The sequence below is a fragment of the Doryrhamphus excisus genome, linkage group LG6 (assembly GCF_037039965.1).
Source record: "Doryrhamphus excisus strain RoL-2023G ecotype Guam linkage group LG6, RoL_Dexc_Guam_v1.1, whole genome shotgun sequence".
Lineage (NCBI taxonomy): Eukaryota > Metazoa > Chordata > Actinopteri > Syngnathiformes > Syngnathidae > Doryrhamphus > Doryrhamphus excisus.
In genome coordinates, this window is record NC_136362.1 from 18268678 (window position 1) to 18281863 (window position 13186).

General features: G+C 39.2%; 1 protein-coding gene across 1 annotated transcript in view; it reads right to left on the minus strand.

Moving 5' to 3' along the window:
• The window catches only part of kcnab1b (potassium voltage-gated channel subfamily A regulatory beta subunit 1b), a 34702-nt gene that overhangs the window by 5894 nt on the left and 15622 nt on the right, over positions 1 to 13186 (minus strand). Inside the window, exons 4-9 of the mRNA XM_058067238.2 lie at positions 10959 to 10996; positions 9491 to 9570; positions 9244 to 9288; positions 7013 to 7057; positions 5233 to 5276; positions 308 to 394 (exon numbers count right to left, since the gene is read on the minus strand). Coding sequence (XP_057923221.1) covers positions 308 to 394; positions 5233 to 5276; positions 7013 to 7057; positions 9244 to 9288; positions 9491 to 9570; positions 10959 to 10996 — 339 coding nt within the window. The remainder of the gene's footprint in view (positions 1 to 307; positions 395 to 5232; positions 5277 to 7012; positions 7058 to 9243; positions 9289 to 9490; positions 9571 to 10958; positions 10997 to 13186) is intronic.

Here is a 13186-nt window from a genome sequence, read left to right on the forward strand (position 1 = left end):
CTAGTGTCCCTCAGGGGGACTAGATAATCCTGCTTCTGAAGAACATGGAGGGCTCAAAGACCACGTGGAAGTGGTGATCCCACTGCGACAGAAAGAGACTGACACCCGTAGGCTAAAATAGAGGACTTGAAATTGTCTGATTAGCAGAGATGTGTGAATGTTGAAACACACACACACACTCCAGCCCTAATCTACGAGTTCACTAATCTGGTCAGGCCCTTATTTTCTCACCTACTCAATTTGCAGGACAACGTGCATTGTCCCAGAATCCCAACCCAACTTCCACCCATTCCCAGCTCCCACTCACCTTCCATGGGAGTGTTGTTATCTGGCCGGTTGGCAAAAACCACATCAACATACTCCAGTTGCATCCTCTGGAGGGAGCCCTTTAAACCTGTAGTGGGAAGACAGCACAAATACTGCACATTCATTCATATAGTATACCGTATTCTACATACAATACTATATTCATTATATGAATTTAGACTATTAATCACAACAAACACAAAGACACGAGTGATGTTCACGTTCTGTATACACACTATATCTGCTAATGCTTTGGGAAACCTCCAGGAAGTGACAATATGTGTAGTGTGTGGTCTTTCAACATTTTCAAGTCAGGTTCAAACTATAATTTCCTGTACGGACAGATAGTGTGAAAAAACACTTTGTACCTGCAAAACCTCTAATAATACTGTAGTATTGAAGAAATATGAAGAAAGTAGAATTTGTTGAAAGTGAACATATTTTAGGACTACAACAGGATTTTATTCATGGTTTGACAATGATGTGTCACAACTTTGTAAATATATAAAAATAGAACGACAAGCATGTAAGCCACACATAGGACATCCCTGGTGTAGAATGTGGGCAATAGAGGGAAGTGAAGCCATTGAAGAATAGGAAGTGTTGAGCTGTTCATGCTGTGTTTTGAGCATCTTCCCATAGTGCCCTGTGTCTATTTCAAATAAAAAGACTGACTATTTTACAGCCATTCTGATGTGGTGTCATTCAGCCGCCGTTGATGAGAAAATAGCGGGACCGCAGGAAGTACGCTGTCCAGAAAAAACAACAACAGGGAATTCTACCAATGATAATATATGAGTCTATGATATGTTTTATTTAGATCTGTATTATTTTCTGTTATTGTGTCTACTATATTGGGTAATATGAGTGTAAAGATGACTATAGGGGTGTTATTTTATGCCTAGAGGGCTCCAACAATGTTATTTAGAAGGTCGTAAACAGTTCATTGATGCTCGTAATTCTACTTTATGGAAATTCACTGATCAGGTCTTGTCTGTAACCAATTACCTGCAAAAAATGAGGGAATTAATTTTTTCGTTTGTTTCAGCACACACTGTCACTGTCAATATATTGTCCCATTTCACACACCAAGTAAAGCATATGGAACACGAAAAACTGTGACAACATTAATAGAAAGTCAAGGGAAACTACACATGTAGCTTTGATCACGTTTAAGTGCATGTGGCAGATAAGTGCCTTAGGCGTCCTCATCAAGTCCCATCAAAGATTTCAGCCTTCCCTGCCGCTTTTTTCCTGTGCTCTCCCAAAATCTGCAGAAACACCCGAAACATGGATCCTAATCTAATCCTGCACTGTCACCGTCAGCTGTGTCCGCTGTCTTGTAGATTAGCTCGACTGGCTCTGAAGGGGAATCTATTTTTGGGCAAGATGTGGAACAACAAAGATACTCCTCTGGTGTCCATGTTGAATAATGTATTTGTTTTCTCCGAAAGTCTCTTTGAAAAGATGAGCGTGTCAAGGAATCCCTCTGTCCTGTGGCGGTTGCACGCTGAGACAGAGTCATTTTCTTGCCGCCCCCCCAGCAGTGCTCATCTGTTGTATTTATTAAAAGAATATTAGCACAAGACGTTCGGTGAAACTCGATTTGCCATTTAATTTATGATCCAAAGCTTACCTAAGGCCAATAACTTTGAGTATAGTAAGTCATAGAGTTTGATATTACAAGCAGAAGAAGAAATCTCTGATGAGGAGACATATAGTCAGCCAGATGCTACAACCAGAAAAAAACAGACTAAACGAGTTTCATGGGAAACCAAGTAACAAAAACATCCATCTATGGGGCTTTCCATACCCATTAAATTAATGTCACACTGACACTTTAACCCCAATTATACGAATGATGTGACTATATAACTATTGTCCCCGTAAGCCATTATGGAAATTTATCTGTTCCAGAGTGAAACTATCACCACTATACAAGACAAAAATAAATTAACTGTGGGTTAATAAAAGAAAAGTCAAATAAAAGTACTCAAACCCCAATTATACGAATTATGTGACTATATAACTATTGTCCCGTAAGCCATAATGGAAATTTATCTGTTCCAGAGTGAACAAATCACCATTATACAAGACAAAAATAAGTTAACTGTGGTTAAATAAAAGAAAAGTAAAAGAAAAGTACTCACTCTTTGATAACATGTGATACATGCATATTATTGTGGAGAGAGTAATGGTGATGGTTTCATTTTATTTGAACATACATAGGTCATACTTCGGTATACGTCACATACTACAAAAGTCCCTCGCAATATTTCTGTCATCAGTTGCTGATGGTTTAATAACTGTTACTTAGTACAATAGCGGTTTATTTTTTTTTCAGGATATTTCATTGTACTGGCTGTAAACAATGTAGTAATTCTGGCTGTATTTCACCCATAAGACAGCTCCATGGTTTTTATATTGTTTTCACCTCTAAATGCAGTCTACATAGGAAAAACCCATTCAACCCAACCTGAAAGTGAGCATAGAAAGTATGGAGGACCAAAACTGCCAAAATAATAAATAAATAAATAAATAAAAGTGGAAATAAAAACAAAAATAAAAAAAGCAAAAAAGTAAATACAAAAAATAAATATAAATGGAAATAAAAACAAAAATATATTTTTTTTAATTTTTGAATCTTGTTTTTATTTTTGTGTTTATTTTTGCTTTTATTTATTTATTTATGTATATATTTTTTTATTTTTGTTTTTATTTCCATTTATATTTATTTTTTGTATTTAATTTTTTGATTTTTTTTCATTTTTGTTTTTATTTTCACTTTTATTTATTTATTTATTTATTATTTTGGCAGTTTTGGTATTTATTGATTGACTAAGTACTGCAATAGGACACACCTGGGCAACAAAGCACAGGGTGGGTTCAAACACAAGGTTCTATATTCCAGATGGAAATACCTGGAAATAAAAGATGTCTTATATTCGTCTCCAATGTTTTCAGTCTACGCCAAAAATAAAGGAATTGTTCCAATTCTTCTGGAAGACACTGTATGCTTGTATGTGTTACAGCAACATTCCCAATGTTGCACGTGGATGCCAGCCATCAAACAATACACTCGGTGCTTCAGTTCATTGTTGCTGTCATTTTTTTTTTCGAGGCATTAAATCTCTTAAACCTTGCGTGTTGTGCTCACACACACACACACACACTGTTGTTGGAAAGGGGGGGGAAAGTTGGAGATACTGCTGTGAATGCTAATTATATGACTGAGAGCTGAGTCACTGCAAGCGGTGCAATGCGCGGCGGGCCAGGAGGCAAGTTTGTAGGAGTCAAGAATGATTACGAGCAAAGGTGTGCAAAACAAATGAGCGTGAATGAGGCCATAAATCGTCTAAAAAGATAAAGCAGCCTTTAAAAATGTTTTATTGTCTCTGACTCCTGGGTTCATTTCACCCTGGGGTTGCAGGGACAACAGAAACAAAATAGTCGATCACATACTAAAACCTGTAGGTTGTACTGAACAAAGACTTGTATTACGGTTGTGGTTTGCATCTAATAGTAAGAGCTGTTTCTAATATTCCCTTTACCTTATTTGATTTGATTAAAGGAGCATAATATTTGAAACACCTATCGTAATGATAATACAGCTTGTGCATTAGCTTGGGCGGTTGTGATGTGATGATCTAATGATCTTAACCTGCAACCAAAAGGGAACCTTATTGAGTTTTTTTTTTAAGTGATACCATTTATATAACAAAAAAAATAAAATTACGGTTATCCTCTAAGAAAATGCTGTGAACCCCTTAAATCAGGGGTCTCAAACTCAATTTACCCGAGGGCTACTGGAGATAGGATCTGGGTGAGGCTGGGCCGCATCAGGTTTAAAAAACAAAACAAAAACATATTTATTAAAAACAGAAAAAAAGAAATAAAAAACTGTCTTCAATGCTTTTGCTTCTGCTATACCCTACACTTTTTCAGTGCTTTGGTTCCGGTTTTCGACAAGAAAAGCTCTGATAAAACATTCCACTGTTCTCAAATATCTTAATTTTTATTTACTACACAAAATAAGATTAGAAAATTAATGAATCAAAAATAAATAAAATAAATCAATCAGTAATAAATAAATAAAATAATAATAAAACAGCAAATAAGAAAAACTTAAGAAACCACATATAGTTGGTGGGTAGAGAAACAATTTTTTTGCCAGATAACTTTAACCTTGAACATGAACATTAATGAAACTTAACCCTTTTACCCAATTAGCAAGTTAGCATCATTACATCTGGGAAAATCGCATCAATTGTGTCCGGCGTGCACAAAGCTATCATTTCTGTGTTCATTGATACCAAACTTGCGTGGGCCGCACTAACATTCAACTTTCATATCAAGATGGGGGGCCTCAAACTAGCATCAAACGGGCCGCATTTGGCCCGCGGGCCGCAAGTTTGAGACCACCGCCTTAGATGCTGAGAATAATTAATAAAAAATCAATTGGGTACCCCATTATAAAAGTAATACACATAAAAAAAACACGAGAATCCAGAAAACTACAAGCAGAAATTAATTAGAAAGTAAGTTAGAAAGATTATTACAGACCAGTCACATAGATACCCCTATAATAAAACTATGAAAAAAAAAAATCCCCAAACAGCATGCATGGTTTACTATGAGAAGCAGTCTATTGGTATTCAGACAATTATTGTCAAATGGAAAGTATTGTGGGACATTGGAGTCAAACTTAGCGGTATATGGAGACAAGACATGAGGTTGGAATTGGACTTGTACAGGTGTTTGCACAAGCTGAACGTTAGAGAAAATAGAAACACATACAGGAGGAAAGGCGAGGAGTGGAGCATAGAAAAAAAGAAGATTAGTGCAGTGCAGTGGGGTTTGGAGTGATGAGGTGATGTGAAGGACAAACGAGGAGGAGGAGGAGGAGGAGTATAGGACATTTGTTACCTTCAATGATGTGTTTTCTATTGAGGCCTCTCTCGGTCTCTGCTCTGGAACAAGACAGAAATAAACACACATGAAAACACACACACACACATACACACATGCGCAAACACAAAATACTCAGTAAATATTGCCAGCAAGGGCCTGCACAGCCTACAACCATGAAAACTACTGCAGTCAGTTCTCTGCAGTGTGCCTACAGTACATACACTATCTAACAGGGACTAAAATACTGCATGCATATTAGTAAGGACAAATTTAATCTGCAACAACACACTGTTTGAGTGGGGATCTGCTTAGTAAATAAAGTAGTGTACAATTTAAATATCGCCAGTCATAAATGAAAGCCAAATAGTTGACAATAGTTGGAAAGTTGGAGACCCCAGCAACCTGGACACTGAATTTATTGTTTTAAGTTGAGCAGAACAGATTTCCATTTAATAAAGATATTTATTTGGGTAGTTTATTCTGTTAATTTTGTTATCGTGAGCTAAAAATGGCTGCACAGTAGTCAAGTGGTTAGCTTGCAGGCTTCAGAGCTAGGAGACACAAGTCCGATTCCACCCTCGGGCATCTCGGTGTGGAGTTGTGGAGCATGTTCTCCCCATGCGTGGGTTTTCTCCAGGTACTCCGGTTTCCTCCCACATTCCAAAAACATGCTAGGTTAATTGAATCCAAATTGTCCATAGGTATGAATGTGAGTGTGAATGGTTGTTTGTCTATATGTGCCCTGTGATTGGCTGGCCACCAGTGCGGGGTGTACCCCACCTCTCGCCCGAAGACAGCTGGGATAGGCTCCAGCATGCCCACAACGCTTGTGTGGATAAGCGGTAGAAAATGGATGGACAAATAAAGCCAAAAAAATGTGACAATCTGTTTGCTTTTTAATAATTACCTACAGTATATTGCAGTATATTGGCCAATATCACTCATTATAAATACATTTTAAAAAGTACAGTGAAATCATGTGATTGGTCAATCTCACTTATGTATGATCGGTATTGGAATCAGAGCATCAAACCAAGTTTGGCTTCTCTTCAGCACAAACCTTTAAAAAAGGGCAGCATTTAACCACTGCAGTGTTGCTCTTATTCAGCCACAACACGAGGACACCATTAGCATTCAGCCCTGCTTTCGGTGTAATTGAAATTCGATATGCTCTCTCAATTTTTGTATGCAGCAAACCCCTAAGGGAGCGTCTAAACGCGCCGCTATGTTGTTTGCTGCAGTTATTTGCTACCTTTTGAGGCCTGTTGCTGCACTGTATGCACCCAGTATTTGTTATCCGCTATTTGTCCTTCATTGGTTGCACTTTCACTTTAAACTTTGTCATGCAACGTCTTCCTTAGAAGATAGAAATATATGTATTCCAAACATGCATCATTGAGTAATTGTGCAAATATCCACATGCTTGACAGGTTCTCTCACAGTAATTCAGGTGTAAAGTAGTTCACACCGATGAGTAGATTACTATATTAAGTCAATTGACCCACTTGCTATACTCGTGCCTTTGAGGTCTTTCTTAGATAATATCAAAGAAAGAAGAACTCTTCTGTATATGTACGTATATGTTCTGTATAAATGGAGGTCCTCCAGTAAAGTGACTAACAGTGACTAGCAGCACAAACAAACATAATGAAAGAAAGAAAAGAACACCGCCGTGATGCCTTTAAGGCTTTAAAAAGAAATGTTTCCCCGTCATGCTCATTTCACTCGAGGTGAATGTTCTCTAATGCGCATCTTGTCGCTGGTGAACCACACACAAACATTTACGCACACTTACTTTCCTCCCCAGTAGAGTTTTGTGGTGATCACCAGACTGGATCGCCTGAGGGAAGACAAACACACCTTTCAAAGCTATGACAAATTGATCTTAAAGTTGGTCTCTTTCATTCCAGTGTGTGCTTTTTCAGTAAGAACCAGTTTATTCCTACAAATATAAGTAAGCCGCATGTGATTACTTTAAATTTAAGCACTGACAAAAGCACCAACATAGAATGTGAAGAGTGTATCAATAGTGAATAATCTGACAATGGAGTTGCAATATGTGGGGTGCAGTACTGCAATGGGCTTTAGATGTAAGTACAATGGAGGAGTAATGACCTCATATGATCCAACATTGCATTGGAATGAGTCATGAAAATGACTGATGGCAGAGTCTTTGCAAAGCACACGTGGATGTGCACTGCTTGGCCCAAAAAATGTCACCACTTGGATTTAGTCATTCCCATATTGGATCATTATTACTGTGAATCATGGTTCAGCTGGCTAGAAATTATGTAAAACCTCATTCATTGACTGACTTCTTATTTCTAATAAATAGTCAGGTAGGAAGACCTACAGCTGGTTTTTGGGTTATTAATGAGTGCTGGTATGTACAACATCTATCCATCTATCCGTCCATTTTCTATGCCGCTTATCCTCATTATGGTCACGGGGGTATCTGGAGCCTATGCCAGCTGACTTTGGTCGCCAGCCAATTGCGGTGCGGCCAACATGCTAACCACTATTCCACTCTGCGGCCTTTTAAGTTTGAAGACTATTGTGTACAGATTATACAGTTATTCAAATAATTCCTTTTTACATTCACCTGCAAAAATGACAGAAATGTGTATTTTGTAATATGATATGCATGCACTTAGTAAAGAAATTGTAGCAAATGTTAGATTTTTCAAATGTTTGTGGCACAAGAATGTGAACAAAAAAGTATTTGTGTAAATAAACTACTACAGTAACATACTACAGTATGTCCGGTGTAAAAACTACAAAAAATTTTTATACTGTAATGCGGCTAATTTATCGTCACACGAGACATCTCGTATACTTCAGAACAGTCATTCGGCGCTTCATGCACACACCCACGTCAGGGAAAACACACAAAGAAATCCACATGACGCTGCTTTCAAGTAAAAAGTGATCAATCTAGCAACTTCCTGACAGTGTGGAGCAGTGTCAAATAATCCACTATCACTGCGCAATGAAAAGGACAGCTAATTTGCCTCAAGATGCAAGTGACACTGAGAGCGACAACAAAAAAGAGCAATAGACTGACAAGCGATTGAACTGACTGTTCAATTCCAACACCTAAGAAAGACAGGAGGAGGAAGACAGGCATCAATGACTTTTCTGGTAGGTATGGACAAGTGGTTAGCACTAGGCGACTCGGGTTCAATCCACCTCTCAGGCATCTCTGTGTGGAGTTTGCATGTTCTCCCCGGGTACTCCGGTTTCCTCCCACATTCCAAAAACATGCTCGGTTAATTGGAGACTCCAAATTGTCCATAGGTATGAATGTGAGTGTGAATGGTTGTTTGTCTATATGTGCCCTGGGATTGGCTGGCGACCAGTCCAGGGTGTACCCTGACTCTCGCCCATAGACAGCTGTGATAGGCTCCAGTATGCCCACGACCCTCGTGAGGATAAGCAGTAGAAAATGGATGGATGGACAATGTTGGCAATTGCGTGTTTTATACAGGTGCTGCCTATGTAGGTACAAATCCTTTTTTCCCCTTCTTTTGAGGCTTACATTCATTCATTCATTCATTCATTTTCTATCGCTTTTCCTCACGAGGGTCGCGGGGGGTGCTGGAGCCTATCCCAGCTGTCTTTGGGCGAGAGGCGGGGTACACCCTGGACTGGTCGCCAGCCAATCACAGGGCACATATAGACAAACAACCATTCACACTCACATTCATACCTATGGACAATTTGGAGTCGCCAATTAACCTAGCATGTTTTTGGAATGTGGGAGGAAACCGGAGTACCCAGAGAAAACCCACGCATGCACGGGGAGAACATGCAAACTCCACACAGAGGGTGGAATTGAACCCTGGTCTCCTAGCTGTGAGGTCTGCGCGCTAACCACTCCACCGCCGTGCCGCCCCGGCTTACATTCCAGAAATTATGGTACACATTTTTTCCTGTTTTCAATTGAAAATGTAGTCATGGAGTGGAGTGTTTGCTTATGAATAGATCTTGCAAGGCATCAAACATGTAAAGCAGCCTATACGTTACCTCCAGCATTTTTTCCTGATGATGTTTCCCAGGATTATCTCTGCTCTGTTAACAAACAAAAGCAACACTATAGACGCAGCAGATGTGATGTTGATTACATCCAAGTCATTTCCGTGATGGAATGCATGCCTGAGAGCTACTGAAAAAAACACATTTTACCTGCAACATGTCAAAGCTATCACCATAATGGAATTGAACACGGTACTGCATCCTGATGCGAAAGAAAGGCAAGAAGTTCATCACTCACTTCCCACCAGAGTAGACCTCTGCCGTGTCAAAGAGGTTGACCCCGCTCTCGTACGCAATAGTCATCAGCTGCTCGGCCACCTGATACAGATTTGAACATCCATGTAATAACACATCACAGATTGATACCACCCACTCAACTGAAGACTCCAAAAAGATAAAAGAAATTCCCTCAAGAACTGAAATGTGCATCAGGTTTGCTGCTAGGCTGCTTGTTTTTTTACAGGTTTTCTAAATGTTCTATTTCAGCCTTCAGGGTGTGTTTGCATTTTAATTAGAGCCATATGGATTAGCAAAAGTTCATATTTTATTTTTAAATCAGTTTCTTCCTGTGGGAATCATTGTTGACGTTTCCCTCATATCATATATGAAAAAATTCAAGTACAGCTGCAATAAAAGTATGTTTGTCAAGTTTGAAATAAACCCTCAAAAAATGTCAATAGCTTGACACAATGAAAATCACGATTATTACAGTCATGTATTTAAATTGCATATATATTTGTATGTTTTGTAATGTACAGTATGTACACAATTGAGGGTGAATAATTTAAAGTGCAACTTTATAGAAAGATCTCCATTCTTGGCCACTACCAGCAGGGGGCAACCTCGACAGTCTGAAGTGGTATCGCCCCTTTATGACCATCCATCCATTTTCTATAACACTTATCCTCACAAGGGTCGCGGGGGTGCTGGAGCCTATCCCAGCTGTTTTCGGGCGAGAGGCGTGGTACAACCACGTTTACATTATTTATCTCTTTTTTCACGTTCAAATAGTTTATGCCACTCCGGTTTCCTCCAAAAAAAAATGCTACTTAGGTTAATTGGTGACTCCAAATTGTATGAATGTGAGTGTGAATGGTTGTTTGTCTATATGTGCCCTGTGATTGGCTGGTGACCAGTCCAGGGTGTACCCTACCGCGTCCGAAGACAGCTGGGATAGGCTCCAGCACCCCCGCAACCCTCGTGAGGATAAGCGGTATAGAAAATGAATGAATGAAAATAGTTTATGCCACAATGACATAGCTTATTTTCAATATTAAAACATTTAAAGATAAATATATGGTAAAGTATTCTTCACTGGTTTTAAAATCCTTAAAAGTCGGCATGCATTATTCCGAGGTTGTTTCTGTTTAAGTCCCGCCTTCCTGCAAGATCTGATCTGTACCCGATTGGCCGCTTCAGTTTTTAGTCACCGTTCATTCAGTCATAGGCTGGTGTACTGAAAATGAAATTTAAAAAAATCTCTGGCAATACAACTAATAAATATGCAACAGTGCCTTTCTATAGCAACATAGTTACAGAAACAACTAAGAGGTTTAGTACTGATCCTTCATTTATGGCCAAATGGGCTCATGTAATTGGGTGTCACAAGTGCTCAGTAGCTGTCATTGGCGGCATCAATTAATGCATTTGAACATACGCTCATGGCTTGTAATGGCTGAGAGATGCAAGTTGACATGATGTCTTACCTCATCAGAGATCTGACCTCCGAATGTCACCCATGTGCCTGTTGAACCAAACATCAATGTGAAAAAATGTTGGACCGCTAAAACTATCACAGCCAAATGTTTAATCCTGCAGGCTTTGGAGCTTGTGTTAGAATGTCAACTTATTTTTAGACATGGCAGAACATTTAGACTATTAACCACATGGTGGCTTGGCCTCAAAGGCAAATTACTGACAGCTATATGAGTTTTTGATGCATTGAATCTACAGTATACTTAAAATACAATGCTGCAAAAAATCTACATATAACCAATAGGGGGTGTCATCCTGGCTCTACAGTAGTATATCATATCATATTATAGTATTACCTCATTACATCCCGGTTCACCTTTCACAGAGTTTTTGAGAGCAATTTTGTATGTTATTTTTTAACAGGATATGAATGTGCATTGTGTTCTGAGTCCTTGTAGTGTATTAGATTCATCTATTGGTGTTCTGTTAATTGGATTAATTCTGCTACCAGTAAAGAGTTGAGAGTTGAAGAGGGTTCAGACGTGTCCAGTTCATCTCAGTTGTGTAGCCGGCTAAATAGTCCTGATTGGTTAAGGTACAACCTGCCCATTATGTTCTGCATTCTGATTGGCCGTAGACCAGTGGCAATCAATCTACTTCATGCAGGACTGCTTGTTTCCTGTTGTATGATTGCTAGCTGCTAGCAATGGTACATGCCGAATGAAGGAAGCAGTTACGCAGCTGTAAATGAATCTTCCGTTCATGGAGGATGGCAAGGAGGAATACTTTTTAACAAGGATACAAAAATGACTCAGGAAGGGGAAGGCTGCAACCACTTTTTTCACACCAACATACATGTACAATATACCAGTGTGCTCCAATCGATTGGCCACAAATTGGTATCAGATGATATAAGTGAAAAAGCATGGTATTGATATCGGCTGATACTTAAACGACAATCCCCTCCGCCAATCAGCTTCGCCCCCACTGCAGCATTTCGAACAACCATGTCTGTCGTGTGTGGGATGTCCTGTCTTTATGGGAGTGATAGAAGTTTTGCAGCATGCAAATCATGTCTCTATCTCACCGGGGTGCTGTTTTGAAAAGATTTAGATTGGTTTGACATTTGGGGGCGAGCACTTGAGGAGGCCCCTTACATGATCATTCAAGCCCTGGTCCCAACTCGCTGTACTTGAAAGTGTGGGCAAGGATTTGGGAGCATGCAGACACTATGTAGCACTTTTAGTGCAAGAGGACTTTTTGTTGTGTGCAGGGCTGCATTGTTACAGGCATGCGCTCACTATATTTTATATAGTATTATTTCTGCACCTACGTCTAGGTTGTACATGCATATCTTTGACAATGAGGGTTTAAAGAACAGATGAGTAAACAATGTCAACAGTGGCCCATATGCAGGGTCATTTCTAATCAAGCAGCACGACAATTAAACACGCATAAATGCTTGCATGTCAAGAAGAACGCTTAAGGCCTGATCTCTTCCATTAGCGTCATATTCTTGTTATGTTATTATTACGTTATTACACTACAAGTAGTATATTTCCAGTTTTAACCTTATGAAAAATCTAAAACGAGCTGGTGAGGATGGACAGACTGCACCTGTTATCTGTCGACAGCTCAAAGAGGCTCAAGAGGTATAATTGCACTATTGTAGCTATCAATACACGTCCAAGAATGATGGAGGATCATGTTTCTGCCCGGGGGTAGGATTTAGAGTTGCCACACACAAGTGTATTTAAAAGATAACAGCATCAGATATGGATACGGATCACTGCACATTTGCAAATTGGCATTCATTGCGCAACTGCAGGGTCTTGAGACACATGCTAACTCGCAAACTACAGAGCTAGCAACTTAAACGGTAGCCTTCAAGTTATTTCCTTTAAACTTAAATAGCCAAAAACTTACCACTTCCACACGGATAGGGAAGATAACTATTAACAGTTATTTAACTGCTGTTAAATGTACTTGTGATGGAGCTTACAACTATATTCGTAATACATTGTATTTCAGTAAAAGTAGTTGTATTTTATTTTTATATTTATACGTTCACTTGCCATTCCTTGTTGCTCTGTTTGTTTATGTATTGTGCCCACATTCCTTGAAATATCACTGCAGTGATGACTAACAGACTCATTCACAAAATCTCTATCAATAAATGTTCCTCGGGGTCCGCTGCTCCTGGAAAACACTCAATCATTTAGTTTTTTTCTGATTTGTT